General features: G+C 36.9%; 1 protein-coding gene across 3 annotated transcripts in view; it reads left to right on the forward strand.

Moving 5' to 3' along the window:
* Nucleotides 1-27,671, forward strand: part of LOC129942410 (uncharacterized) — a 337,355-nt gene that overhangs the window by 210,614 nt on the left and 99,070 nt on the right. For all 3 annotated transcript variants that reach the window (XM_056051325.1, XM_056051324.1, XM_056051323.1), the window contains one exon: nt 25,405-25,646. In XM_056051325.1, coding sequence (XP_055907300.1) covers nt 25,405-25,646 — 242 coding nt within the window. The remainder of the gene's footprint in view (nt 1-25,404; nt 25,647-27,671) is intronic.

Here is a 27,671-nt window from a genome sequence, read left to right on the forward strand (position 1 = left end):
CTGTACTTTGGCTCAGAATGAGCTCTTCACAAAAACGACTGATCTCTAGGACTCTACAAATTGAACTGTACTATACGGCTGCTCAATCAGCTCAAAGGTGACAGCCTTACCATATAAATACTAGAATATTTATTTTATTGGTATTTTTATTAATACAAAGGAAATCTTACATAGCGTTCAAAATTTATAAATCAAAAATGTAAAAGATCATCTAATAATTTGGGGACTTTCAATAAATAAAATAGCTATACTTGTATCCTTTTCTATATGCAATCTAATTATTTTCTTAAAAATAAACAACAGCAGAAACACAAGAAAGTGTGCGAATGGACTTAGAGGAGCTCAAACTTGAACGTTTGGGACAAACGTCTATTTGCGGAGGAGGGATTTAATTCCATTCAGCTTTAAAATTTTCCATACAAAATGTCAGAAGCTTAGATAAGAAGAGAAAACGGGCAATGACATCTGAATGACATAAAAACCCAATAGTAGCCACATACCCAAATGATTCAATATAACATGCCTTACCTGCACGTTATCTGGAAACTATTTAAACCAAAAGATAACTATGTATAGAAGATAAGACGGGAGGGAGCATATCGACGAATAATTTTGTTAAAAGAAATATGATATAAAATAAACTCACCTATTGAACTGTCATGCCAGAGGTCTTGGGTTCGATGCCTGTCTTTCCATCTAAAGTTTTTTCCACGGGTACTTCCTCTTGGGAGGAATTCTTCAAGTGTTATTCTTGTCATTAAAAATACTTTCTCAAATTAGCCGTATTCTGCATAAAACTGTAGGTCCTCTCCATCCCTAAAACAGTAATCGCACAAAGGGATGGTTGAGATTTGTAAGTCACTAGGCCCTAGTTTTCAACGGACTAATGTGCTACCCAATAATTTTTTTTTAAATTCATCTGTGAATCAGCGCCCTTGTTTTAGGGAAAGTTTCCAAATTTCTTGATGGAAGTTGTTCTGTATTATGGTTTGTAATCGGCAGATTATTATTGTATTGAAAAATAGTTGCATTGGTTCTAATCATTATCCTATATCCTATAGATATAGATCCTATAGTCTCTATCATTTTTGTTGTTATAATTTTAAATTTTTGTAGCAGTGTTAAGTTTCACTGAATAAGTGAAGTTATTTTGTTTTTATTTACCAACTATATTGTATATTTGTGTTACAAAAGTGTTTTAATCAATTTCAATTTTATTTAGTAAGTGATATTTTGTATGCAACCTTTTGTGTGTTAGCTTGTCCATGTATGAGTTCTTTTTGTTTTAAATTATATTCCCATTTGCTTTTCCCCTAATTCCTTTGTTTCATTAAACTGATTTCACCTTTATATGTTCTATTTTAGTACATTGCGTATTTTTGTGGAAACACCTAGATATGGGTTGTGAAAGAAAAGTCGTTCTAAGTAAGATCACGTTCATCAACAGCATAATACAATTTTTACCTATGTTTCTCATCGTCTTCGTCGTCATAGGACATGAAGTTGACGAACCTTGCAATACCAAACAGTTCATTCGCTCAGCAGACTTGCTTCACAAGAATCAGCAGCGAAAAGAGGGGTGCTCATAGACAGTGTGCAGTATATTGCAATATATCTATTTTATCTGTAAGACGAATTTCATAAATACTAAAATTATTTAATCTGTAGCTTATCATCTTGCCATTAAAAGTTAAAGAGATTCTATCTGATGATGTTGAGTAAAAACATAAGAAGAATAAGGATAAATTGAAATGAAAAAATATCTGAGCAGATCAAATTTGGAAAAACCAAAAAGATTTTCTTGGGTAAAAGTACAATATTTTATTTTTTACTCAAAAAATAGGATACATTCTAAAACCTATAATCTTTAAATATTGGCATTGAAATTTCAGAACAAAAACTATACTAACTTAAGGTGGCGCTACAATCTGGGTAGGACCTGGGTCTCAACCAACATGCGTCTCCAGCCAGCTCGGCCCCTAGCTACCTGTCTCCAGTTTCGCACGCGAAGTTGGTTGAGGTCTTAACCCACCGGAGTGCTATTGCGCCGTCCCTGAGGATTGAATTCGAAGACCTTCCGGGCTGGAGCCTTGATGCCCATTCGCTCTACATGACCTAGCCATCAAAGCCTTTGGACTTTAATTCTTTTAACTAGGTCAGTGTCGCTGTATAGCCCGTACAGTTCGTCGTTAGATCTTCTCCTTAATTCTCCATCTATGCATACGGGACCAAAATCAACTAAAGAATTTTTGTCTCGAAGCATGATAAGAAGCTCTCATCTTTCTTAGACAGGGTCCAGGCTTCGGCGCCATAAATGAGAACCCAGATGATGAGGATCTTATAGATGCTGATTTAAGATGCTCGAAAGAGGACTATGTATACAAAATTCTTAACCACCTCAAAGTTATAGCTGTTCAAGGTGATGTTTTGTCCAAGAGCTCGTTGTTCAATTTCCTTTTTTATGACTAAATTTACTTGGTCTTCCCCTCATTGACCACTAAACCCATATTCTTCGCTTCCGTCGCAATGCTCAAAAACGCTCTACTTACATCACGCTTTGATCTTCCAATTATGTCAATATCATCGGCGTATCCAAAAGATTGGATGGACCTTTTGAAGAGTATGCCTCTAATGTTGACGGTTGAGATTTGCACATTTCTTTCTGCCGTAGTGTGAAGATTTGGTCGATAGTGGACTTTCTACTACGGTCCTCATTCCTGTTGTGACATCCCTCTATCTCCTCGATTGCGCACTTTTCATGCTCTCCTTTTTTACATCTTAGAAGCCGGTGTTCCTCTGCCCTTTTCTTCTTGTAGAGCTCGCGAGTAGATCTAGTCCTTCTGTGCAGCGCCATTTTGTATGCCTGTTGTTTCGCTGCGTGCGCTTGCCGGCATTCGTAGTTATATCAGGGGTTTCACTGTGATGGCCGTATGAAACCTAGCACTTTAGAGGCGGCATCTCTGATAGCAGCAACACAATGTTGCCACTGGTTTTCAATGCTTAATGAAGGAAGCATAGCACTCTTTTAGAGGTTACTAAAGACTCGATCGAAAAAGGACATGGACGCCTTTTGCGGTTGTAGCCGTCTAAAGTCAAAACTTCTAACAGTACTCATAGCCAGGGCACTGCTCATAAGTCCTGTCCAAGAGCTCGAAGAATATATCTTTGGTGTTGTCATCTTTCTCCTCTGTTGGGCATGCTTGCATATTAGGCTTATGTTTTGCCTTGATAGCGTGATGCGCTCGCTCACACTGTTTAAGCTCAAGACTTTTTGCTTGAGTCTAGTTCTAACAACAAATCCCACCCTCGCAGTCTTTGAGTTTGCGTTTGCTTGGTCCATCCCATCGCACACTTGGGATGGCGGTAATATCTGTCTTGCAGCAGTTTAGGGCTTCCGCTAATTGTTCGGCTGAATATGGTCTGTTAAGCGACCTAACATTCCACGTACAGATCCGAAGTTCGTTGTCCTTATTTCGTTTGCGTGGGTTGTCAACAGTAAATTGGTCCATATTTTCGGATTCTTAGCTTCGCCACGACGAATCTAAAATAATCATGGATAAGATTCTAAGCGTATTGTCGCATCAACTGAACGGCAGACTTAAATCGACTTCTTATCTTAGTTTTGATTTCTTGCTGAAAAAAACACACCAATTATGGGAAACTTGCTGTCATGTAGATAGTCTTGCCATCATGAGCCTTCTGGTCAGTGATCCCTCAATGAAAATGTAACAATTTGATGTGTTATGATCATATCATTTCTGGAATAGGACTCGTTAGTCGATACATTGGTTTAAATTTTGCATTTTAAAGGAGCATTCCTGTGTTTTTTCCAGTTGGTCTTACGCAGAATGTACTTTGCTTTTGACGATTCAATAGTTTTTATGATTTCATGGAATTCAGCTTCTACTTGTCAGTCTTTAAGTTTTTGAAAAATTGCAGTTTGGAAATTATTTTTTAAGTAGACTTACCAAATAATTCCCAACAAGTAACTTCTTAGCCAGTTTTCGGTTCAGCAAAGATTTTCGGTTCATCAAAGATTTGTATTCTTCCAAGTTTTTTGAGGCAGTCACTTGCACACATTGGAGCTGGTCGTATATTTAATTCCCAATCTATAGTTGAAATAGAAGTAACTGAAGTATTGTTTTGTTTAAGATATTTTCTTTTAAATACACTTTATTTAGTTATTTTCTTGTTACCACACCAATAAGGTTTTTGTTCTATCGTTTCTTCATTAAAATGAACTTGTTTCTCTTCATTATAAAGGATTTTGCAGTAAAAAATATCAAATTATGTTTAATATCCAAATTACAAACAAAATTACTCTTTAAGTCCCTAACACATTGTTTTGTCTTGCCAAATTGAAATTTTTGAATTGTCATTTTTGACAAGTCACAAAAATTGAACGAGTTGTTTTTGTCGGGACTCAATATAATGTAGTTCCTCTATGGGTACGAAGAAGATGGTTTAAAAAATCAGAATTGTGAGCTTTGTGTACAAAAGGTATTGGCAATAATATTTTTGACAATAAATGTATAGCAAGACAAAAACTGTAACTATGCAAGCGATGGTATTTAATTAAAATTACAAATTATAGTGAAAATACAATAAAAAAATGTTAACGATTCAAAATGATGAAACTAAAACTAAAAATGTAGAAAATAAAGTTTGTTTGAACCAAGCGTTCTAGAAGTAGAATTTTTTTATTCGAAATACTACAAAAATGAAGACGATAAGGTCGGTATTCACCGAGACATAAAAATATGCAAATAAAAACTGTTTCAAAATGATTCAAAAAAAAGAGCGCTTCTTTTAACATCGCCTGAACAAAGTGTAACTAAAAACGCTAAAAAACATTTGCAAGCAAAAATGTTCAACAAAACGATGAGTAACAGTAATAGCTCCAACTCAGTAAATCTGGGATCTATAGCTCCTACAACGCCAACTTCTTTTGGTGCTCCTGTTGTTGTTGCGCCTGCTGCTGCTTCTACTGTTGTACCTACCGATGTCTTTTTTTGGCATCTATTTGACCAAAAAATGGGAAATATGCTGGATAAAAAGCATAAAAAGATGTTGCAAAAAAAGATGACTTAATACCTATCCACCAGGAAATCGAAAACCTTCGTAATGAGAACCAAATGCTAAGGGAAGACTTAAGTAAAATGAAAAAAAGGCTCGAACTTATTGACAGAACATCTCGTCGTGCGAAGATTATTGTTAGTGGGTTGCATAACTCGAATACAAAACTGGCTGTGGACGAGTTTCGTGACATCTGTTCCAGAGTTCTCAATACAAATATTCTTGTCACTGAATCTCGTCAATTAAAAACAAAAAATGGACTGTCATACGTACTCACGATGGAATCTGCACTACAAGTAAATAAGAAGAAAGCTTGATGGTGCGGACATATACATCCAAAGAGACTACACTGCCGATGAAAGGGAACAGCGATTCAACATACGTCAATTGGGCAAAAATATCTCCAAATTCGATAAAAAGCTTATGATTCGATTCGGTGAGACTTTAATTTACATTAATGATAAACCCTACAACTTGAACAATGGTACCTTCGAAGCCAAACAACAGAAAGATGCAGATTTTTTGAGAAACTTAGTGCAGAAGACGAATTTCCAGTGCAATGTGACTGTAAGGAATATACGTCACCCACCTTTAAATGATCCTGATGTTGCTTCTACGTCCAGGAATTTAAGTCAACAGTAGCAACAAGATGTCTGTCAGTTGGTTGCATATAATGTAGCCAATTTAAAAAGTAAGCTTAGCTTTTGTAACTTCTGTACGTATATAAATAAGTTTGATATTTTCTTTTTGTTTGAAACGAATGTATTAGATATTAAAAGAAATGAATTTTCACATTTCTTTGGTGACTATATGTTGTATTGGGAAGATGCGGAAAAGTTTCACAGTGCTGGTCGCGCCAGCGGTGGTTGTTTGTTTGGCTTTAGAAAGGCTATTCAAAATAGATATAAATTTAAATTCAATAATTTCTCAGGGAATTTTGCTTTATCCGCTAAATTTGGTGATACAAATTTCTACTATATATCTGGCTATACCAGAGATAACTGATCCTTTCCTTGACTCACCTTTTGAGATGTGGGAGCTATCATATGTACTGCAAAAAGCTAAACTTAAGAAGGCACCAGCCAAGAACAGAATCAGCTATAAGTTTTACAAAAATGCCCCATTTTGTTTCTTAGAAGAGGTTCTTATTCTGCTTAACAAAATCTTTTTAAACGGTGAAATTCCACTCTTTTTTCGCAGTTCAATAATTACCCCTTTATTCAAGAAAGGTGATCCAAATTTTTGAGAAAATTATAGAGGTCTTTCCCTACTCGACACACTTTACAAAGTATTCACGGGGCTTATCTTAAATAGGATAAACGGCTGGACTGACGATAACGACATTCTTTGTGAATACCAATTTGGCTTCCGATCTGGATACTCAACGTTTGACAACATTTTTAATTTAACAAGCAACGTCCATTTAAATCGAAAAAGAAAGAAGAATACATATGTTTTTTTTGTTGATTTTTCATGTGCTTTCGATCTGATACCACGTAATTCACTTTTGTATAAGCTGTCCTGTATAGGCTTGTCAACAAAAATAGTAACCATTTTGCAACTACTATATAAAGAAACAACTTTCCAGGTTTGGGATAGAATCTCTCTTTCTGACTTTTTTGAAGTAAAAGTAGGTGTAAAACAAGGATGTTTACTTAGTCCGATCTTATTTAACCTCTACCTGAAAGGCTTGCATTTACATTTACCTGGAGGTGTTCGTGTAGCTGATACAGTTGTGAAAGTGTTCTTATACGCCGATGATCTCGTTATAATCTCTGATTCCCCATCTGAACTTCAAAATATCATTGACTCTTTATTCACCTACTGTTTGGTATGGGGTTTAAAAACGAATCTCAACAAATCTAAAACCTTAGTGTTCAGAACGGGTAGTAAAATTACTAGCAATCTTAACTGGAATTATGGTCCAGATGGGATCGAAATCGTGAACGATTACAAGTACCTAGAATTATATCCTGTCATTCAATAAACATTTAGACTCAAAGCTTACAATGTCTAAAAGTGCAATTATTCACAACAGAAATATCAATATCTCGAATAAGATCAAAATTTTAGATTCCGCCGCCAGATCGATTATGCTATATGGTGCACAAATTTGGGGTTCTAAAAAATATGACCAAGTAGAAAAACTGTTCAGATTCTTCATGAATCAAATGTTAAACCTACCTAACAACACCATATGTTATATTTGGAAACTGGCTTAAAGACTCAATACCTTCGAACGCTATCTTTTTACTTTGACTATGTCAATAAAGTACTTGAATACCCTAGAACTAGATTACTGCGAATTCTTGCACAAGAAACAATTGTCCAAAAAACGTTTTGGTTTTAGACTGGCTTAGCTTAGGTGGAGAACTTAGTATTGAAATAGACCTGTCCAACGCATCATTCCAGAACCTTCATACAAATCTATTGATCTCGCTAGAAGCTAAAGAAAATGCAAATCACATTGCGGATGCTAAGGGCTCTCAGTTTCATGATGTTTATCCTCATTTGAACTATAATATTACCCCTTACTTTATTGATGGACACTCTCCTCACCTTGTATGTTTAATTTTAAAGCTAGAGGTGGTCTATTTAATATTAACGCTAAATCATTCAAAAAGGATACGGATGGTATCTGCTCTATATGTAACATGGATGAAGTAGAAAATACATATCACCTAATTGGTAGATTTGTTAATAAATCAATTTGCTTGAGCCATGAAACTGAAACTGATGAAAATTGTAATATTAATATTATGTTAATTATTTTTATGAAGAAATTAAAATGTAAAGTAAAAATATATACAAATGTATAATTTAAAGATTTATTATTAACCTTTGTTATTTTGCGTATTTAATAAAATTTGAATTTATATCGCCAATCTGACAGACAACAAAAATATGTTATGTCAAAATATTGTATTACTACATTATTAAGATTTGAATTACCCTTGTAAAGGTTTATTTTTATATGAATTTGAATAAAATCTTTTCTAATCTAATCTAATCTAACAATTATTTATTGGCCTTGACATATCTGTCATAATTGTGAAAAGTTTGTTTCATCCAATAAAAAGTCAAACATTTGTTGTTTTTAATAGATCTTTTAAGTTGAAAAGTTGTTAAAAACGTATTTGAAATACTAAAAAAGCCGATAAACAAAAATCAAAGTGAGTTTTACATCTATAAGATTTATAATTAGCTTTATATCTGAATGTTATCATCACCATACACATAAGACTTAACGTCACTCTATATGTCCAAGTAGAATAAAAGAAAACTTTTTCAAACATCCCCTGACACCTTTAAGGAACATAAAACCAACAACCAATGCAAATAATGTCTGAAGAATTAGTTTCATTTATGACAAAGTCAGATCTTTATTAATTGTTTAATGATCTATCCGATGAAAAAATGAAAGATGCCACAAAAAAGACTTACGTTGAGACGAGCGCAAATAAGGTAAACAAACAAATCATTGAGTTCAATTTGCAATTGTCAACAAAAGTATGCGCATTAGAAAGAAATAACGAAATTCTTGAGAACCAAATAGAGGATTTTAAAAAATAAACACAGAAAACAATTTTATGCTGCGAGTTACACCTCAAGAAGGTAAAGAAGAAAAAGATATCGTAAAAGAGGTTTGCACCTGCTTAATACAACCAACACAACGAATTAAAAAACTCCATATCCGTGAAATAAAATCGTTTAATAATAATGTACAGAATTTCATTGTAAAATTAGAATCTAAAGAACAAGTTATTAGAATCTAAAGAACAAGTTATCGCATCACTTAAGTCATCATCGACTGTAAGATACTTGGGAGTTAATATTTTAAAAGATCTTCCTTTAGCAATCCGCCCAAACGAAATAAACTATTAAAAATAAGAAGTAGTCTTAATGAAATTAACCCACAAGTAAAAGTTTTGGTTCGAGATGATAGAATGATCGCAGAGAAAAATGTTTTTTGTTGGAGTTCATCATTGGGAATCTTACAACAACAACAATGGGATACCAATGCTACATAATATTTACAAAACTGTTCTTAACAATCAGCTGTGCTTCAATTTGGAGCCGAATGTGAATGACAGAGCTGTTGTGGTGTCTGTCGTTGACACCAACTAAACAAAATCGAAATTCACCACGAAAACAAGTGAGTAAAGCAAACACTGATATTTAGTTCTACAATTTTATTAAATAGAACAAGAATAATAATTAAATAACTAAGTTAAAACTATATTAAATTTAAATTTAAGTAACTGTGCGGTGGGACATAAAAAGGAACCAGACCGAACTCAAGGAGAATAAAAAGAAGAATTCAAATTGTATCTGCTCACTGTTGGCAGTTTGTTTTTGTACACTAAAAATCAAAAATTGTTCTGTTCTGGAATCTTCTATTTTAACTTCATTTTTAACAGGTAGAGGTGCCACCATCGCTACAGTGTCGCCACAGTCACTCCCCCTCGAGTGTCTTTTCAGCTGGATGATGAAATGTCACGGTTCTTTTCTGTTGGTAGGTACGTTGTGGTGGATCCATGGTGGAGCCCCAAAGATGTGGCTGGATTCGTTGGCTTGTTGATTGTTGACTGGATGCAGGTGAGTCTTCAGTGTATTCGCAGTCGGTTTTGCTTATGTAGCAAGGTTTAAGTCGGTCTATAGATACATGTTTTTCTTGATTATTCACAAGTATCTTATAGATTCTGTCCGAAGTTCGCTCGAGGATCTTGTAAGGACCTTGGTACGGTGGTTCAAGTGGCGCTTTGACATGATCGCACCGCAACCAAACATGTGAACAGGTGTTCAGATCTTTCACGATGAACATTCTTGATTTGGTGTGATGAGCTGTGGGAGTTGGTCGAATTCCACTCATATACTCGCGGTGTTTTATTATGAATGTTGACGAGTCTGGTAGTAGATCCGATGACACGAAGAATTCACCAGGTATCCTCAAACACGTTCCATATAGCATTTCTGCTGGAGTGGATTGGATGTCTTCCTTGAATGATGTCCTTAAACCAAGTAAGACTGTTGGCAGTATGTCGATCCAAGGTTTTGGTGAGCACATTAAAGCTGCCTTCAATGTTCTATGCATTCGCTCGACCATTCCGTTGGATATTGCATGGTATGGTGTTGTTCGTGTTTTCTTGCTTCCAACGAGATTGGTAAGAGCGTGAAAGAGGGCTGACTCGAACTGCTATCCTTGATCTGTTGTTATAGTTACAGGAGAACCAAAGTGAGCAATCCAGTGGGTGAATAAATTCGTTGCGACAGTATCTGCGGTCATGTCCTTGATGGGAACTGCTACTGGCCACCTCGAAAAACGGTCTATCATGGTGAGGGAGTACTGGAACTCTTGGACCATTGGGAGAAAAATTATGTCGATGTGAAGATGGTCGAATCTGGAGTCTGGAACAACGATGTGGTCAGGTTGAATTTTGTTGTGACGATGTACTTTAGATCTCTGACATGCTATGCATTCTCGAGACCATTGTTAAGCATCTTTTCGAATTCCAGGCGAAATAAATTTTTCTCTTAGCAAACGTGATGTTGTTCTTCCACTGGGATGGGCGTTGTTGTGGATGATTTCGAACGCTGTTCTTCGAAGTGACACACTGATGTATGGTCTGACTATGCCAGTAGAAATGTCGCAGTATATTTTGACGTCTAGTTCTGCTTGCAGTTTATGTAGATGTAGAGTTGATGAACTTGTAACTAGATCACGAAGATGTTCGTCGTTGCGTTGTTCGTCTCTAATTGTTTGTGGAGAAAGTATTGTTGGCATGTTGATAGTGTTGATCCGAGACAAAGCGTCTGCAACTACGTTGTCTTCACCCTTTACGTAGACTATGTCCGTTGTAAATTGTGAGATGTAGTCAAGTTGTCGGATTCTGCGCTCAGGTGCTTTCTCATGCTTCTGTTTGAAAGCATAAATCAGAAGTTTGTGGTCTGTTCTGATTTTGAAGGTGCGACACTCCAACATGTGGTGGAAAAATTGTATTGCGGCAAAGATGGCTAGCAGCTCACGGTCATATGTGCAATACTTCTGCTTACATTGACTGAGTTTTCTGGAGAAGAATCCAAGCGGCTCCCAGGTGTTTCCATTCTGCTGCTCAAGTTTGGCTCCAATATCAGAAGATGATGCATCGGTGGTGAGTGTCAAAGCAGAATTTGTTGTAGGATGAGCGAGGAGTGTGACATTTGCTATCTTCCCTTTTGCATTCTTCGAAGGCCTTTGTTGCATCCTCAGTCCATTGAATCTTTGTTTTGTCGTTTTTTATTGAACGTTGGAGGTATGCATTGAGCGGAAGTTGTGATTGTGCAGCATTATGAATACAACGTCGGTAGTAGTTTGTCACTCCAAGGAATCGTCTAAGTTCTTGTATTGTCTCGGGTTTTTTGAATTTTAATATTGCATCTACTCGATCGCTTGATGGTGCATATTCCTGAGCGTTGATGTTATAGCTCAGGAAGTTTATTTCAGTTTGACCAAACATGCACTTTTTGATGTTGATGCTCAGTGAGAAGGCTTTCAAACGTTCAAAGACTGTCCGGAGGTGGTCGATATGTTGGTTTTCGTCTTTGGACATTACGAGTATATCGTCAATGTAGACAAAGATGAACTCGAGGTCATGGAATATGGAGTCCATGAATCTTTGAAACGTTTGAGTTGCGTTTCTGAGACCGAATGGCATCACCAGATATTCATAAAGAACCCATGGTGTGATGATTGCCGTTTTGTGGATGTCTTCTGGATGCATAGGAACTTGATGGTAAGCTCTGTTCAGATCCAGTTTTGTGAAGACGTGGTTTCCATTGATCGGTTTGGTGATGGAAACGTATTCCTTGAGGAGCTTGGCATATTGTTCGGGAAGTGATCCGTCGATCGTTGAAACATTGTAAGTTGCCGTCTCAAGTGTTTCACCTCTGGTTGAGAACGAAGTGAGTGGGTCGATCAGCCGTTGGTTCTTGAGGTCGACGAGCAGGTTGAAGTGGCTAAAGAAGTCGGCGCCAATAATTGCAGTTGGTATGTCCGCAATTATGAACGGCCAAGAAAAACTTCTTCTGAGGTTTAGGTCAAGTTTGAGTGTTTTGAAGCCGTAAGTGGTTATAGGGGTTGAATTCGCTGCATAGAGGGTGAGCTGTTCTTGTTCCGGTCTATTGTTGAGGAAGTTGGATGGAATAATAGATACCACCGAGCCTGAGTCGATGAGGAATTTTCGTTGGGTTGAGTGATCGTGGATATGCAGACGGATTTCATGCAAAGGTGAAGTAGCTATGCTGTCACCAACTGCTCCAATTAGTGACAGCATTTCTAGTTTTCCTGCTTGGACAAACTCGAGCCTCATGACCCCACCTGTTGTGGTAGTAGCAAATACCATTGCGGTTGGGTGTAGCGGACCTGCCTCTCGAACGACTTCTCTGTGCGTACTGACCTTGCTGCGTGTTTTGTCGTTGTGGCAGCGCTCCACTGGACGATGGCTGTTGTTGCCGAAGTTGCATCTCCTGTAGCTGGTTTTGTTGATGCGCCAGGTGTAAACCTTGAAGTTCGTTCTGGAACGATTTGACCGTGATGGTTAGGTCTTGAATTTGTCGTTCCAGTCGAAGGACATCATGTGAACTTGATGTTCGTGTTGTTGGCGAAGGCATGATGTCTCTTGAACTTACAGCCATGATCGAAGCACCACCCAATGCATCCATGATGCGATCAGCAGTCTCCGATAGGGCTTTAAGGTCACTTAAATTGTCTGAGATGACGAGCAGAGGACGAATTTTTTCCGGCAGCCGTTCTGTCCAAAGCTGATGTAGCTCTTCATCACTCACTGCATTTTTTGCCAACTCGCGCATTTCTCTGAGAAGCTGAGAAGGTTTTTCGTTGCCGAGGACCTTCTCTTGGAGTAGCTTTTGAATTTGTTTTTGGCGTGATTCAGAGAAACGCTCGAGGATTGCAGTTTTAAGTGTCTTGTATTTGTCGTGTGCTGGAGTGTTGTTTACAATATCAATCAGCTGGCTGGCAATATGCAGTGGTAAGGCTTTAAGGAGCTGATTATATTTTTGAGCGTCGCTGCTTTTTCTGTTTACCGTGAAGTCAGCTTCTGCTATGGCGAACCAGAGGTCTGGGGTCTCTGGCGAAAATTCCGGAAGATGCAGATTGACGGCGTACACATACTCTTGCTGCACGTGGTTGTGGTATTGAGGCATAAACATTGCACCAGGCGGTATTAATGATATAGGGTCGGAGTTTTGACGGGATCCGTTATATGTAGCACCAGACAACGGAGGATGCAAAGGACCACTACCAGAAGTTGCGTGGTTGAAGTTATTAAGTAATGGATCGCTGTCTAAGTCAGGTAGGCTTTGATTTACGTTTTCACCGGCTGGGGTCTTGTCTTCTTCAGCCGTTCCTTCTGACTCCAAATCTTTTGTTGGCGTTCGGGCAATCATTTTAAAATATAGTTAAGATAAAATGACTTACGTGTTCTGGTTATTTTTGTATTGTTGTGTTTGCTGTTATTGTTGTGATGGTTGGTTGATGGTTACTGTTTTTGTGATGGTTGGAACTCAGTCAAATCATGTCGGAGTCGCCAATGTGTCTGTCATTGACACCAACTAAACAAAATCGAAATTCACCACAAAAACAAGTGAGTAAAGCAAACACTGATATTTAGTTCAACAATTTTATTAAATAGAGCAAGAATAATAATTAAATAACTAAGTTAAAACTATATTAAATTTAAATTTAAGTAACTGTGCGGTGGGACATAAAAAGGAACCAGACCGAACTCAAGGAGAATAAAAAGAAGAATTCAAATTGTATCTGCTCACTGTTGGCAGTTTGTTTTTGTACACTAAAAATCAAAAATTGTTCTGTTCTGGAATCTTCTATTTTAACTTCATTTTTAACAGGTAGAGGTGCCGCCATCGCTACAATGTCGCCACACTGTTTTGGCAAATAAGTAGAATCCCAAATAAGGAGAATTTAGTTCGTTTGTGAAAGCTACGAGCGCTCAAGGCGATAGAGGGAATTTTTGATTTTTAACGAACTAAATTCCAGACAGAACATTCTCCTTTTGTACCAGCTGATGTCTAGACGTGTTCTGCTAGATATAACCTATTATAATAAAATTGTTTTTTTTTTAAGTTAAGATTTTTATCCGTTTGGATTCTTTAATAAAGCAAAAAGTAATCAACTACATTGTTTAGTATTTTTGTTAATGAAGAAGTAGTCCTTAGGTAATAAGACCGCTACAACTGGTGACCCCGACGTGATCCAGACGGAATTTTTCAATCCAAGGCACGTAACAAATATTTTGTGTCATTTCACTTTTAATGCGATACAATCTTCGCAGATTAAAAGGTCGCAGGCTCGAATTCTCGAGCACAAGGTCGTCGTCTAGAGAAGACAAGAGTTTGCTCTTGCAACAGAACATCAGACGCCCAAGCATGTCGGAGTCGGAGGACCAAACTAGTTTGGAGCTCATGAACTCCGAGAAGCGAACGACGCCATCGAGCAACTAAAAAAAATGCACCTAACAAAACTATCACCTCGACACCTCAAAAAGTTTTGGCAGGCCCGAGTCACACTAGCCATGCATCATCGAATTTACAAAATCGTTCAGGCCCACAACATCTGGTGCAACGTGTACCATTGCCAAAATTCAATCCACAGTACCCACAACTCTGGCTTACTCAAGTGGAAATTGCATTTCAACTCGCTGCTATTAACAACGATGACGATCGCTACGCTAATTTGCTGGTCAGTCTCGAGGGCGACGCCTTAAAAGCCGTCGGCGATTTGGCTAATAATCCACCAGGGGTTAACAAATTCGCAGCTCTGAAAGAACGGTTAGTGAACCATTTTGCTCCCACACCTGAGTCACAACTGCGTAGGATGCTAGGGGAGAAGATATGACCGGAAAAAAGCCATCAGCCATAATTGCGCACATGAGACATCTCTCTGACGGTCGCCGTGACCCTTCAATCATGCGCCCACTTTTTTTTGACCGACTTCCCGAAAACATTTCCACGGTGCTACTAGCAATGGGACAGGATGACTTGGACAAGTTGGCCGAAGTCGGAGACAAGATATATGACATGAATACTATACAGCATTTGTGTCCTATTTCTACGTCATCCATAGTCCAAGTCCGATAGACAACCAACCAACAGATCTACGTCACGAAAGAGGTCGTCGAGACGTCAACGAGCCAGAAGAAGTGAAGAAACCGACTTATGCTACTTTCATCAAAGGTTTGGCAGCCAAGCACGAAAGTGTAAAGCTGGTTGTCGTAACTGGATGGAAAACTAAAGTCGCCGTCGAGTGTACAGACGGTCACTCACGGTAACAGCGACTATCACCGTCTACAAATCAATGACAAAAATAACGGAGTGTCTTTCTTGGTCGACACTGGAGCAGACATTTCCGTTTTACCCAAGAAGTTTGCAAATGACAACTCGCCAGCCTTATCTCGACTTTATGGTGCCAACGGTACTACAATTTCGACCTACGGTACTAAAAATTTAGTACTCGACCTAGGGCTCCGACGAGAATTTCGTTGGCTCTTCACAATTGCTGATGTTAAACAACCTATTATAGGAGCAGACTTCATCCATCACTTTGATCTAACCATTCGGTTAAGTCAAAAGTTGATCAGTGATAACAAAGTTGATTTGAGTGTAAAAGGCCGTCTCATCAGTAGTTCACATCCAACTCTAAGAACTATAGACGAAAAAAACCGTTTTGCCGACATACTCAAAGACTTCATCGACATCACACACGACAAGCAGATGTGCGTTCAAGAACACCATGTACGGCATCACATCATCACAAAAGGACATCCAGTTGCGGAACGAGTGCGCCGACTTGCCGGCGAAAAGCTCAAAGCAGCCAAAGAGAAGTTCCAAAATATGATGCTACAAGGTATCTGCCAACCGTCCAAGAGTGAGTGGGCTTCTCCACTGCAAATGGTGCAGAAGAAATCTGGAAGCTGGAGGCCATGTGGTGACTACCGCTGCCTCAATCGCATAACCGTACCAGACCGGTATCCAATTCCACACCTACGAGATTTCAGCCATCAACTCAACGGTTGCACCATTTTTATAACCCTCGACCTTAAAAGGGCATACCATCAGATACCACTCGCTGAAGAAGATCGACCGAAGACAGCCGTCATAACACCTTTTGGACTCTTTGAGTTCAACGCAATGACTTTCGGCTTATGTAATGCCGCCAAAACGATGCAACGATTCATGGACTCAACACTAAGAGGACTCAATTTTTGTTTCTGCTACATCGACGACATCCTGATAGCATCACCGGACGAAGAAAGTCATCGACAACACTTGCGTATCGTCTACGAAAAACTTCAACAGTTTGGACTAATCATCAACGTATCCAACGTATGTCGATGGCCAACTACAACCACTCGGTTTTTTCTCAAAAAAACTCAATCTGAGAGAATCGAAGTACAAAATATACGACCGAGAGCTCCTTGCAATTTACCAAGCAATTAAACACTTTCACCATTTCGTTGAAGGCAGAGAACTCATCATCCTCACCGACCACAAGCCGCTGATATATGCTTTCGACCAGAAGTCCGACCATGCATTCGACCGCATTGCACGAAAACTTGAGGAAATTGGCCGCTTCACAACGAGGATTGAGTACGTTGCTGGTAAAGATAATATCGTAGCCGATGCATATTCTCGCATAGACACCATAAATATGCCCGTCACAATCAGCACTAAAGATTTAGCCGAGATGCAGAGAGAAGATGACGAACTTAAAATTTTACTTGAAACTCCAAGTAAGAACTCACTGCAGCTGAGACGACTACGAATCGATGACACTGACACTACTGTTTACTGCAATGTTGGAGGCTTTGACATACGTCCGTATGTTCCAATAAGTCTTCGTAGAAAAGTTTTCGATAGCGTACATAAACTATCACACCCCAGTGGAAGAGCCACCAAACAACAAATCATCACCAAGTTCGTATGGCCAAGTATGTCCAAAGATATACTTACGTGGGCCAGATCATGTATACAATGTCAACGCAGCAAGATATGTCGTCACGTCAAGAACATCCCACTACATATAGACATGCCAAGCAACCGATTCGAACATGTCCATATCGATATTGTCATCATGCCCCTGGTAAACGAATATCGATACCTACTAACGATGATAGATCGATTTACAAGTGGCCTGAAGCAGTGCCACTCAAAGACGTAACAGCAGAGACCATCGTGACCGCCTTCTACAATAGTTGGGTATGTAGATTTGGTGCTCCCAAAACAATAACTAGTGACAGAGGGACACAATTTGAATCTGCATTATTCGAAGCACTCACGAAACTTATCGGAAGCACACGTATCAGGACCACTGCCTACCATCCAGCCTCCAATGGAATGATCGAGCGATGGCACAGATCATTAAAGTCATCTATTAAATGTCAAGAAACAACAGATTGGGTGAGTGTACTTCCAACAGTTTTATTAGGTCTACGCACTAGCTACAAAGAAGACGTAAAATCATCTGCTGCAGAACTCGTATTCGGAACAACGCTGAGATTACCAAGCGAATTCTTCATACACGAGGAAGTTTCCCTGGATCCAGAAATCTTCGTGGAAAAATTCCGAGAACACATGCGACAAGTAAAATCGACTTCATCGGCTCATCATTGTCGCACAAAGCCATTCGCACACAAAACACTTTATAGCGCTTCCCATGTTTTTGTGAGAGTCGATGCAGTTCAGAAACCATGTGAGCAGCCATACGAAGGACCATACATAGTCCTTGAACGTATTTCGGACTACTTGTTCAATGTTGACATCGACGGAACACCGACAACAATATCCACAGAACGTCTGAAGCCAGCGTTCTATGAAAACTTCGCTCAAGTTAACACAGAAGCTCCAGCAACACCAAATACAGCTCCATCGAATATTCCACCACGACGAGAATATAAATCACCGACACAGCCATTTCCATCAGCACCAAGTACAGCAACAGCCACCAGTACAACACGACCATCACCCTCGTCATCAAATCTAATGGGTGAGTTGAAAACATATCCTGCAAATAAAAGTAAACAAATAAGATTTGCAACCAAGAAAACTGAAAATAAATAAATCAACCACACAACATATCGCTGTCACTTGGGGAGGAGTACTTTGGAAAATAAGGAGAATCCCAAATAAGGAGAATTTAGTTCGTTTGTGAAAGCTACGAGCGCTCAAGGCGATAGAATGAATTTTTGATTTTTAACGAACTAAATTCCAGACAGAACATTCTCCTTTTGTACCAGCTGCTGTCTAGACGTGTTCTGCTAGGTATAACCCATTATAATAAAATTGTTTTTTTTTTTTAAGTTAAGATTTTTATCCGTTTGGATTCTTTAATAAAGCAAAAAGTAATCAACTACATTGTTTAGTATTTTTGTTAATGAAGAAGTAGTCCTTAGGTAATAAGAACGCTACACTGTCAACCAAGGAGCGACATCTTCGTTTGGGAATAGGAATTTAGCAGGGACAACAACCAATGCGCATTATTTAGGATGGGGTAGTGTTGCCGTCTGCCATAGTAAAATAAAATATGTAAAAATTAATAAGAAAATTAAATTATTAAGTTATAATGTAGCAGGTCTTAGTTATGAGTCTTGTCCGGTGCTGAATAAAACACAAAGAAGAAATAAATGGACTGTATGTAACGCTCAGCTCAGAACAAGAATTTATTGTTTATTATTTAGGCACGTCTGTACCGCTCAAGCTCTCACAATAGAAAAAAAAACTTAATACAGAATATTGAATAATATAAAATATAAAGCACACAGCATCATATTTCGCCAGGTCGCACGACTTTCAGTTATCAATGTTGATTGTTGTTGTTTTTGTTACTGCTGCAGCAGCTGGCCCATTGTAGTTGCCCGTTGATATTTGTTTTCCCTCGATGAAGTGGTTATCGGTCGCAAGTACAGCTTAACCCTGCAGTCGTCGTGCGGATTACTATTGTAATCCACTCATACAAAATGGAGTATTCCTAAGAATCTAGTGGTGGGGATTTTTCGTCTCTTTTAGTACTTACAGCTTAATAGTTAGAACAGTTAGTTAACGTTACTTAATATAACATGTAATTACATTTAAAAGCCAAAATAAATTTGAAAAAATTAAAGCATTTTATTTTTATTCTAATTTTAAAATGCATTACATATGTAATCCACACCACGACTGGTGTAACATTTTGGTGCGCAACGACTGCAGCGTTATCACGACACTATGAAAAAGGGTGTGGCCTGCGCACTTGTATGTTGATGGTCTGATTTCGATTCGATCGTCAACGTCGTCGATGATGAGGATGCGCAGCTTAATGTGGTTGTTGTTGCGCTCGTGCCCAAAAATCTATCGGACAAAGAATACTGTCTTGTCGGCGCCGCGCGCGCCGCCGTTGCTCTGCTCATGGTTATTGTTGTTGGAAGTTTGTGGACCGAGAAATAGGTCTAGTAAATGCTCGCGCATTGTTGTTGTGCTGGCGCGCAAATGCAGCTGGTTGTTGGAATGTTGTTTATTTTTTGCTATGGAGCCGTCGTCGGTGTTGTGCCTTGTTGTTCTACTATGGTGCCGAAGGTGTTGTGCCTTGTTGCTCTAATCTCTAAGAAGTCTATTTACATAAATTTGTATGATTTTATAAATAAATATGATATTATATTATATATTGTGTTTCTTTATGAAACGTTTTTAGTAGAAGAAGAATATAAATTATAAGTTAACCAATTTACGAACTATAAATGTGTTTGGATTCCAGCGGTAAAACAAATACCAGAGGCAGAGCAAGTGGTGGCTGTTTTTTTGGGTAGGTATAAAAAAAGTTTAAAAACATTTGATGTGAACTGAAGATAAAGTAAGAGTTTTGAAAATCGTCCTCAATAAAACCAAATTTATAACACTACCAACCTACATTAATTGCAACCACTGGGAAAGGGATTTTGGAAAATTACGTGATATACTTGAACATAGCAGCTACAACAATGTAATGATTATCGGAAATCTGAATTCCCGTGTAGGAAAGAAGGAAGAAAGAGAGAATCGATATGCAGGGAAAGTGAGAGAATCAAAAGATACCACAACAAATTCTTGGGAAATCAAACTGCTGGATTTGTGTGATTCATTTGGGTTTCATATTATGAATGGTGTGAGTGGCTTGGATACACATGGAGAATTTACTTTTGTGGGTCAACAAGGCTGCTCAGTCATCGACTACTGTTTAATATGAAGTTTTGTGTGAGCAGTACTCAGATAATCTAACAATCATAGCAGAGTTTCCATCCCCATTGAAAACGAAGAAAAAACCAACATGTTACTCACACCAATGTCGACGTGGAAACTTGCAAAGGCAAATGAGTATAGAAACAATCTCCAACCCAACTTAAACACAGAGGAACAACTCAATATAAGCGAGATTGATAATTTGGCTAAAATATCGTATCCATCGTGCACACAGGTTTATAAAAAGACATTTGTTTATAAGGATAAATGGTTTGATATGGAGCGTTAAGTAGCGAGGCGAAAATCTTTCGGTTAGCTCAAAGCCTTTCGTTAATTTGGAACTATTCTCTTCAAGGATCTTTATACTAAAATCAACATTGCCTTTAAAAGACTATGCAAAGAAAAAAGAAATGCTCTCTTGAAAAAGAGGCTCTTATGATTACATGCTGCAAAAATACAAAAGAATTTTGGCTTGCAATTAATAAATTTAATGGTAATGCACCAAAAATAAGAATTCAAATAAGTGCGAGCCTATTAATAGACTACTTTCAAGCTTTGTTAAACCCAATAATAATCACATTACCCATTTATTATGCTATACCCTTTTATTCAAATGAAATACTCGATTCACCTTTTCCTTATGATGAAGTAAACCAAGTTTTGAAAAATCTTAAAGAGCACAAGTCACAAGGTATAAATGGGTTTCTCATTGAACTTTTTAAATACGCTACAAATGAACTGAAGGAACAAATATCAACTACTTTTAATAATATACTGGATACGGGTAGTATCCGTCACAACCTATAAAACTTCAACCCAAATTCCAAACCAACAATGCGAAATTGGGAAATATTAAAAATGATGAATTTTTAATTTCACATCCAATACCCAATAATATCAATAAGGGAGCTGCATTCATCACAAAAGCGATAAGATATGCAGCGCATATATCTATTCCCGAAACAAAAAATGCACAACCCAAAGCCATAGTCTCATGGTAGACTAAAGAACATCAAAAACTTCGAACCGAGAAACAAACAGCTTTTCATTCCCTTGAAAGAAATCCAACCGATATAAATCTTATTTCATATCGAAAGCTTAACACTCGTAGATCAGCTAGAATCGAAAAGAAAAAATGCTTTGAATTGTTCACGTCCAACATAAACCCGAGTTCTTCCACTAAAAAGCTCTGTTCGATATAAATACATTCATGGTTAACTTTACACCCCACACAATTAAAATAATATCTTAAGGGCTACGAATTTAAACCTGTCCATATCAAATAGCAGAACATTTTGCTTAAACTTGGTCAGATTATTCAAATGACTCTGAATTCCATCCCAATTTTTTAATCAATAAAACTAATATTGCTACTGAGACAAATTCCAGATTCCATAACTGAAAGCATTGACCTTCCCACCAATGTAATTGAACTGAACTCTAGTTTAGGCTCAACGAAAGGAAACACCCCTAGATTCGACAGAATCAACTACCAGATACTCAAAAAATAATTCACTTTCTTTTAAAGAAAGACTTTTATAATGATTTAATGAATAATTTTCACTAAAGGAATCATACCTCAAGTCTGGAAGACAGCCACAGTGGTTCCAATTCCTAAACCGAAAAAAAAGACCCCACCTCCACACAAGGATACCGTCCTATATACCTTCTGCCTTGCACGGGAAGAATTCTTGAAAAAGACTTTCTTGGTTCCTAGAAAAAAATGTTCTTGATGTTAACCAAGTGGCTTTTAAATACAATAAAGATACCATGGACGCATTGCTGCATATCGACGAATATGTTACAACAGCTTTATCAAGCAAAAACCATATCTCGATTCTTTCAATAGATTTTGAAAAAGCATTCGGCCGGATAGGTATCCACATCATTTTAAATTAACTCGCAAAATAGAAAGTCGGTTCTATCATGTTTAAAGCCAGAATCAGTCTTAAGGCGTTCAGAACTACACTCATCAAGAATATTCTCCCAGAAAGCTGCTTGCAAGATATCACCAATCAGTTTGAATATTTGACGTCACTCTTAATAGCTAAGATTGCAACATCATAAAATTCGCCCATAGTATCAGATGTGAACAAAATTGTATCCAGTAAAAAAACGAGCAAATGGCCGTAAATGCTGTCACCGTTTCTCAAAAATTAATAAATCACTTTCAATCAATGGGCAAGGATTACGATCAATTAAATTTCCTCCATGGTTGTTACCATAGGAGTCAATAATTACTGAACTTTCTTCATTTATGAAAAGAATGGAAGAAATGGAACTTAATCTACACAGATGGATCAAAAAGCGAAAAAGGAATATAATTTGCCGTCGTTAATGATAAAGGAGATATTCAAGCCAAAGGGTTGTTACCTGAATTTGCATCGGTATACACAGCCGAAGCTGAAGCAATCTTACAAGCTGCAAATCAACATCAAATTAAAAAAAAATCTCAATTTTCCGGATAGCCACATCAACGCCATTCAAAACATCGACAAACCTTCAAACTAGTTTGGGTTTCTGGGCACGCAAATATCCCAGGTAATGAATTTGCAGACAAAGCAGCACGAATCACGTCAATCGAACCTCTACTTACTTTCTTGGTCAACAACAAAGAAGACATTAAAAGAAAGATAGAAAATATTCACCGAAATAAAGTTAAAGTTGAATGGAGTGGATACACTCATCATTATTGATAACATGAATCAAAGAGGTGCACGCATCATATATCCAACAACTGTATCAAACCGAATGGTGAAATGCTTTCTTGGACTCAGACTTGGACACACTCTTGCTACAATAAGGTGTCTCATAAGTAAAGAAACCCAACCGAACTGCAAATTTTGCCATAACAACTCACCTTTTATAATTCAAATTTTTTTTTATGATTGCACAATAACTAAACAAACTTCAACAACCTTTTTCAATAACTTGTGTGATATACTATCATCTCCCCACAGAGTTGAACATTAAACACATATATAACCTACTAATTTCTATTTAACTAGTTACATTTACTTAATTTTTTTAACTATCTGAAAGCCTGGTGGCTATGGCTTTATAAAAATTAAGTTATTATATAATTTATTATATGTTAATTAATAATAAAATAAACAATAAAAAGAAACAACGCTTAGAAAAGATGCCGATTTTTCCAAAAAAAAATCTTTTCAGATGAAGCTCATTTTGATCTTGGCGGGTATGTAAACAAGCAAACAGTCAATGTTTTGTGCGGATTTTCGTCCAGAGGCATAATTGGAAAATGAGCAAGGAGTGACTGTTACAGTCAATGGCGATCGTTATCGGGCATTTTAAACGAATTTTTATTCACAAAAATTGAAGAGGAGTATATTGGCAACATTGGTTTCAACAGGACGGTGCTACGTGCCGTGCTGCCGAAGCTACACTCGATGTTTTTATAGCCTTTTCAAAAAAAAGAAGTTATTTGGCGGACCTTATATTATAATAAAATACCACGGAAAGAATTTTCATCCTTTAGGTATAAGAAAACACTTCTGTTTGTATGTATTACATACGCTTCGTTATATCGTAAGCATAATGATCGTAATTTATTTTGCTAACTTATTTGTAAAATAAAGTACATATTTCAAACATAAATGTGACTTTCTTTTTGAAAGGCTTATAATACACCTAACTATATATACATTTTTGAATTTATTATTTTAATTGTATTCTCCCAAAAATTCTGAAAGTTTAAATTATAAAATTGATTTAGAATTTTATTTATTTTAAACTTAGAATATTTATAACTTTGTTCCATCAAAGTTTAAATTCATAAAATGGTTATAGAATAAATTGAAATTGATAAAAAATCAATCACAATCAAGAAAAGTAACTGTCTCCTTTCTATCTTCACTAACTATAATCTCATCTCCGTTCGCTTCGCCCGATCACACTTTTCGTAAAGCATTCACCAGTTTATTCCCTAAGTCAAGCGTCAAGAAATTTTACTTTGAAAATGATTGATTTAAATCTTAATAATCAAGGCCTTAAATGTGAAAATCACAAAACTGCCCACTTTTTTAATTCAGAATATTTATAATGTTAACTGAAATATACTTATCTTTTTTTCGGCCCTTAGATCCGTTGCATTGGAAAAACTTGGGATGCGAACTACTATTTATTTTGGGTTCCCGGTTGTCCCTTCTCAAGTCAAGATTGGGGTGTTTGAGAGACAGCGGGGCATATGCAAAAAGATGAGTTCTTTAATCACTTTTCTGAGATCTTTCTTAGAGTGGTATGCAAACAAATTACAGAGACCGAGATCGATCTTAAGCTGTGAGTTCGAACTCAAAGTTTTGAAATCTATCTCTCGACGAAAGCTCAATGTGAGAAAGTCCTAGCTTTGATATGCAAAAAGATGAGCAAACGTTCGATTGCATGAGATCGATCTCACAAATTGTTGAGGATGGGTTTTCCTTACTCAGTTGATAAACAAAAATGGACGAGTTTCTGAATCATTTTGATAAAAATTGTGTTAATAAAAATAGAAGATGTCCGATTGGTATAGAATTAGTGAAACAAGTGTGCAATTGTTGACAAATTAGGACCGAACCCTGGAAACACGCGGTGGTGCTTTGACTCAGCAAGAAAAAAATGAGGTTTTTCTGCGTTATGTAGGGGATGCAACGCGGATGAAAAATTTAAAAGCATCAAAATAAGCAATTTTTTTTTAAGAGAGTCAGTTTTTTAAAAATCTATTTTACTTTTAAATCTCATCTTTTAGCATATGACCCAGTATCTTAGACGCTACCTTGAATTGCTAAAAAAAAAGATTCAAAGCAAGTCGAAAATTTAAAGCAGTAGAACTTGTTTTGAAAGTTTCAAAAGCAACTTTGTCAGTAATTTAGTAATAATTAAACCTTAAGACATTGGATGAATTATATAATATTATGTTAGAGTGAATTAAAGAGTGCAAATCATTGTAAGTTATTGATAGGCTGGCTAGTTCAAAAAAATTTAACCTATTAAAGATAATAATTAACATAAAAATGAGTTCCAAATTTTGTATGATATTTAAATAATGCCTTTTTTTATTCTTAGATCACTCAATACATTTGATGCGAATATGGGTCAACGAACAATGTAAACTTAAATCTTCGCAATGGATAATTAAAGGAGTTTTTCAATTGCTAAGTTATGATGTTGGGCAATGCCTGGAAATACTTTCATTGATTGACTCACAGATGCTCTCTTTGGAAAATGCTGACATTTTGATGACTGTATGCATATCTTTGAGAGAAAAACTTATGCTTGAAATCAACGCTAATATTTACAAGTTAAAGGTATAGACTACAATGTTTGCCCATGAAAGGTCCTTGGTCCTATGGAGCTAAGGTCCATGGCGTACATCAACAAAATGGTTATCAATTGAAAGCTTATTAAATACCGCTTTTGTAGATGTCGAGATATTTCACCTAAAAGTTGAATGAACAATATCTAAAATTGTTTTTAGTTTTTTAAGATGTAAACATATTTCGACATTTATCATATATAAGAACTATTTTGGTATCAAGTAAAAGGTTATAAAAACATCTTTCAGATAGTAGAACTATAGTTTGAATGTCATTGTATATTTTTGGACTCATTAGAAAATTGTGTCGAACAAAAATTATTATACTGATATCTTCAAAAAGTCATACATGACAATATCGCCATTTTGCTATCAACTTAATACATTTAATTTGATATTCAAAAAAATGTAAAACCTTGGTTTAATATCCGGTCTCACTAAGAACTTGAAAAGATTCGTTTAATATTTTTCTTTAGGAAAAAGTTCCTGAGCTTATTGGTTATATCATTTTTACATCATTAAAAAATAATACAAAAATAAATAATATCGGTTTTATTTCAGTATTAAACCGTCATTGTATCTGGTACTGTTTGAACACAACCCTAAGATGATGAAAAACCTAAAAATAGTATAAGCAAAAACAAAAGAAATTATATTGAAGTATAGTATAGTACTTATAGTCTTAAGTATTATAGGTGTATCAATTATTGCAGCCTTGCGTGGAATAGAACGTGTTCAACCACCAATCAATGTTCTTGACGCTGCCTGGCTGGTTTAACTAGTCCTTTACCGCTTATAAACAGCTTTTTAACATTATTATTTTGTATTCTTTTGTCTTTAGATAAATTTACTTAACGTCTTGGCCGAAATATTGGACATGCATATATTCTTCTTTTAATGATCTATTAATTGCCAAATCGACTGTCTATGTGTGGCTCAGTCAGTCTTTGAACCAAATGATGGATGTGATAAGATTTTGCTTCCATTATTAATAAGAGTGCGAGTAGAAAATCTCACCAATGTCAAATCATTAACTTCCTCGATGCTTCAAAAATGGTTTCGTTGTGCTTTATTGAATATAGCCAGTCAACTACTGTCCTTGAATCCTAAATATGAGAAGCATCTTTGTAGCTATTTTAGCCAATGCAACTGCGATGGACAAGAATTGTACTTGCAAATAATTTGGTTTTAAAAATCAATAAGCCAAATATCAAGAATCGGACCTGTTACACAATTTAAATTAAAATTGTTTACTTTGCACCAAGCTATACACCACCATTTCATTAAAACCTCTTTTTCTTTATTTGCCAAAACTTTCAATAAATTCAGTCTCAAATGTTCGATTTGCGGTGGTGGTAGTCTGGTTGTCATATCGATCGAACACCCGCCGCAGGTTGTTGATGATTTGTAAAAGCTCAGACGATCGAGCTTTTAGGTATGTCATCCAAAATACTTGCGTCTGTCCATTCGGGGGCTACAATGAGATAGATTCCGCGTGAGTAATTTATATGAGCCAAAACTTTTGACATGACGTTAGGTGACCCATTCGGTAGTTCCAATCGCAACTGAATGCATCGAGAAATTTTTGTTTTTCTTGACGCAAATAAATCGAGTTGTTGATGATTTCTAGTAGCTAAGAAGCTCGAGCTTTAAGGTATGTCATCCAAAATTGTTGCGTCCGTCCATTCGGGGGCTGCAATGAGATAGGTTCTGCGTGAGTAATTTATATGAGCCAAAACTTTTGACATGACGTTAGGTGAAGGATATATGTAACATATTCGGTAGTTCCAATCGCAACTGAATGCATCGAAAAATTTTTGTTTTTCTTGACGCAAATAAAACGATTTCTCAAAGATTAACGCCTTTCTTTTGATGGGAAATGCCATTCGGGAATAGGTTCTTGAAATTGGCCAACAGTGCAATATCACCAATTGAGCGCTCTAATCAGAGTCTGCTGCATCTGTGACTAAGAAACTTGTTATTGCTGGTTTGTTAATTGTTGTAAACTTGTCTGTGG

This window comes from Eupeodes corollae, chromosome 1 (assembly GCF_945859685.1).
Source record: "Eupeodes corollae chromosome 1, idEupCoro1.1, whole genome shotgun sequence".
NCBI lineage: Eukaryota > Metazoa > Arthropoda > Insecta > Diptera > Syrphidae > Eupeodes > Eupeodes corollae.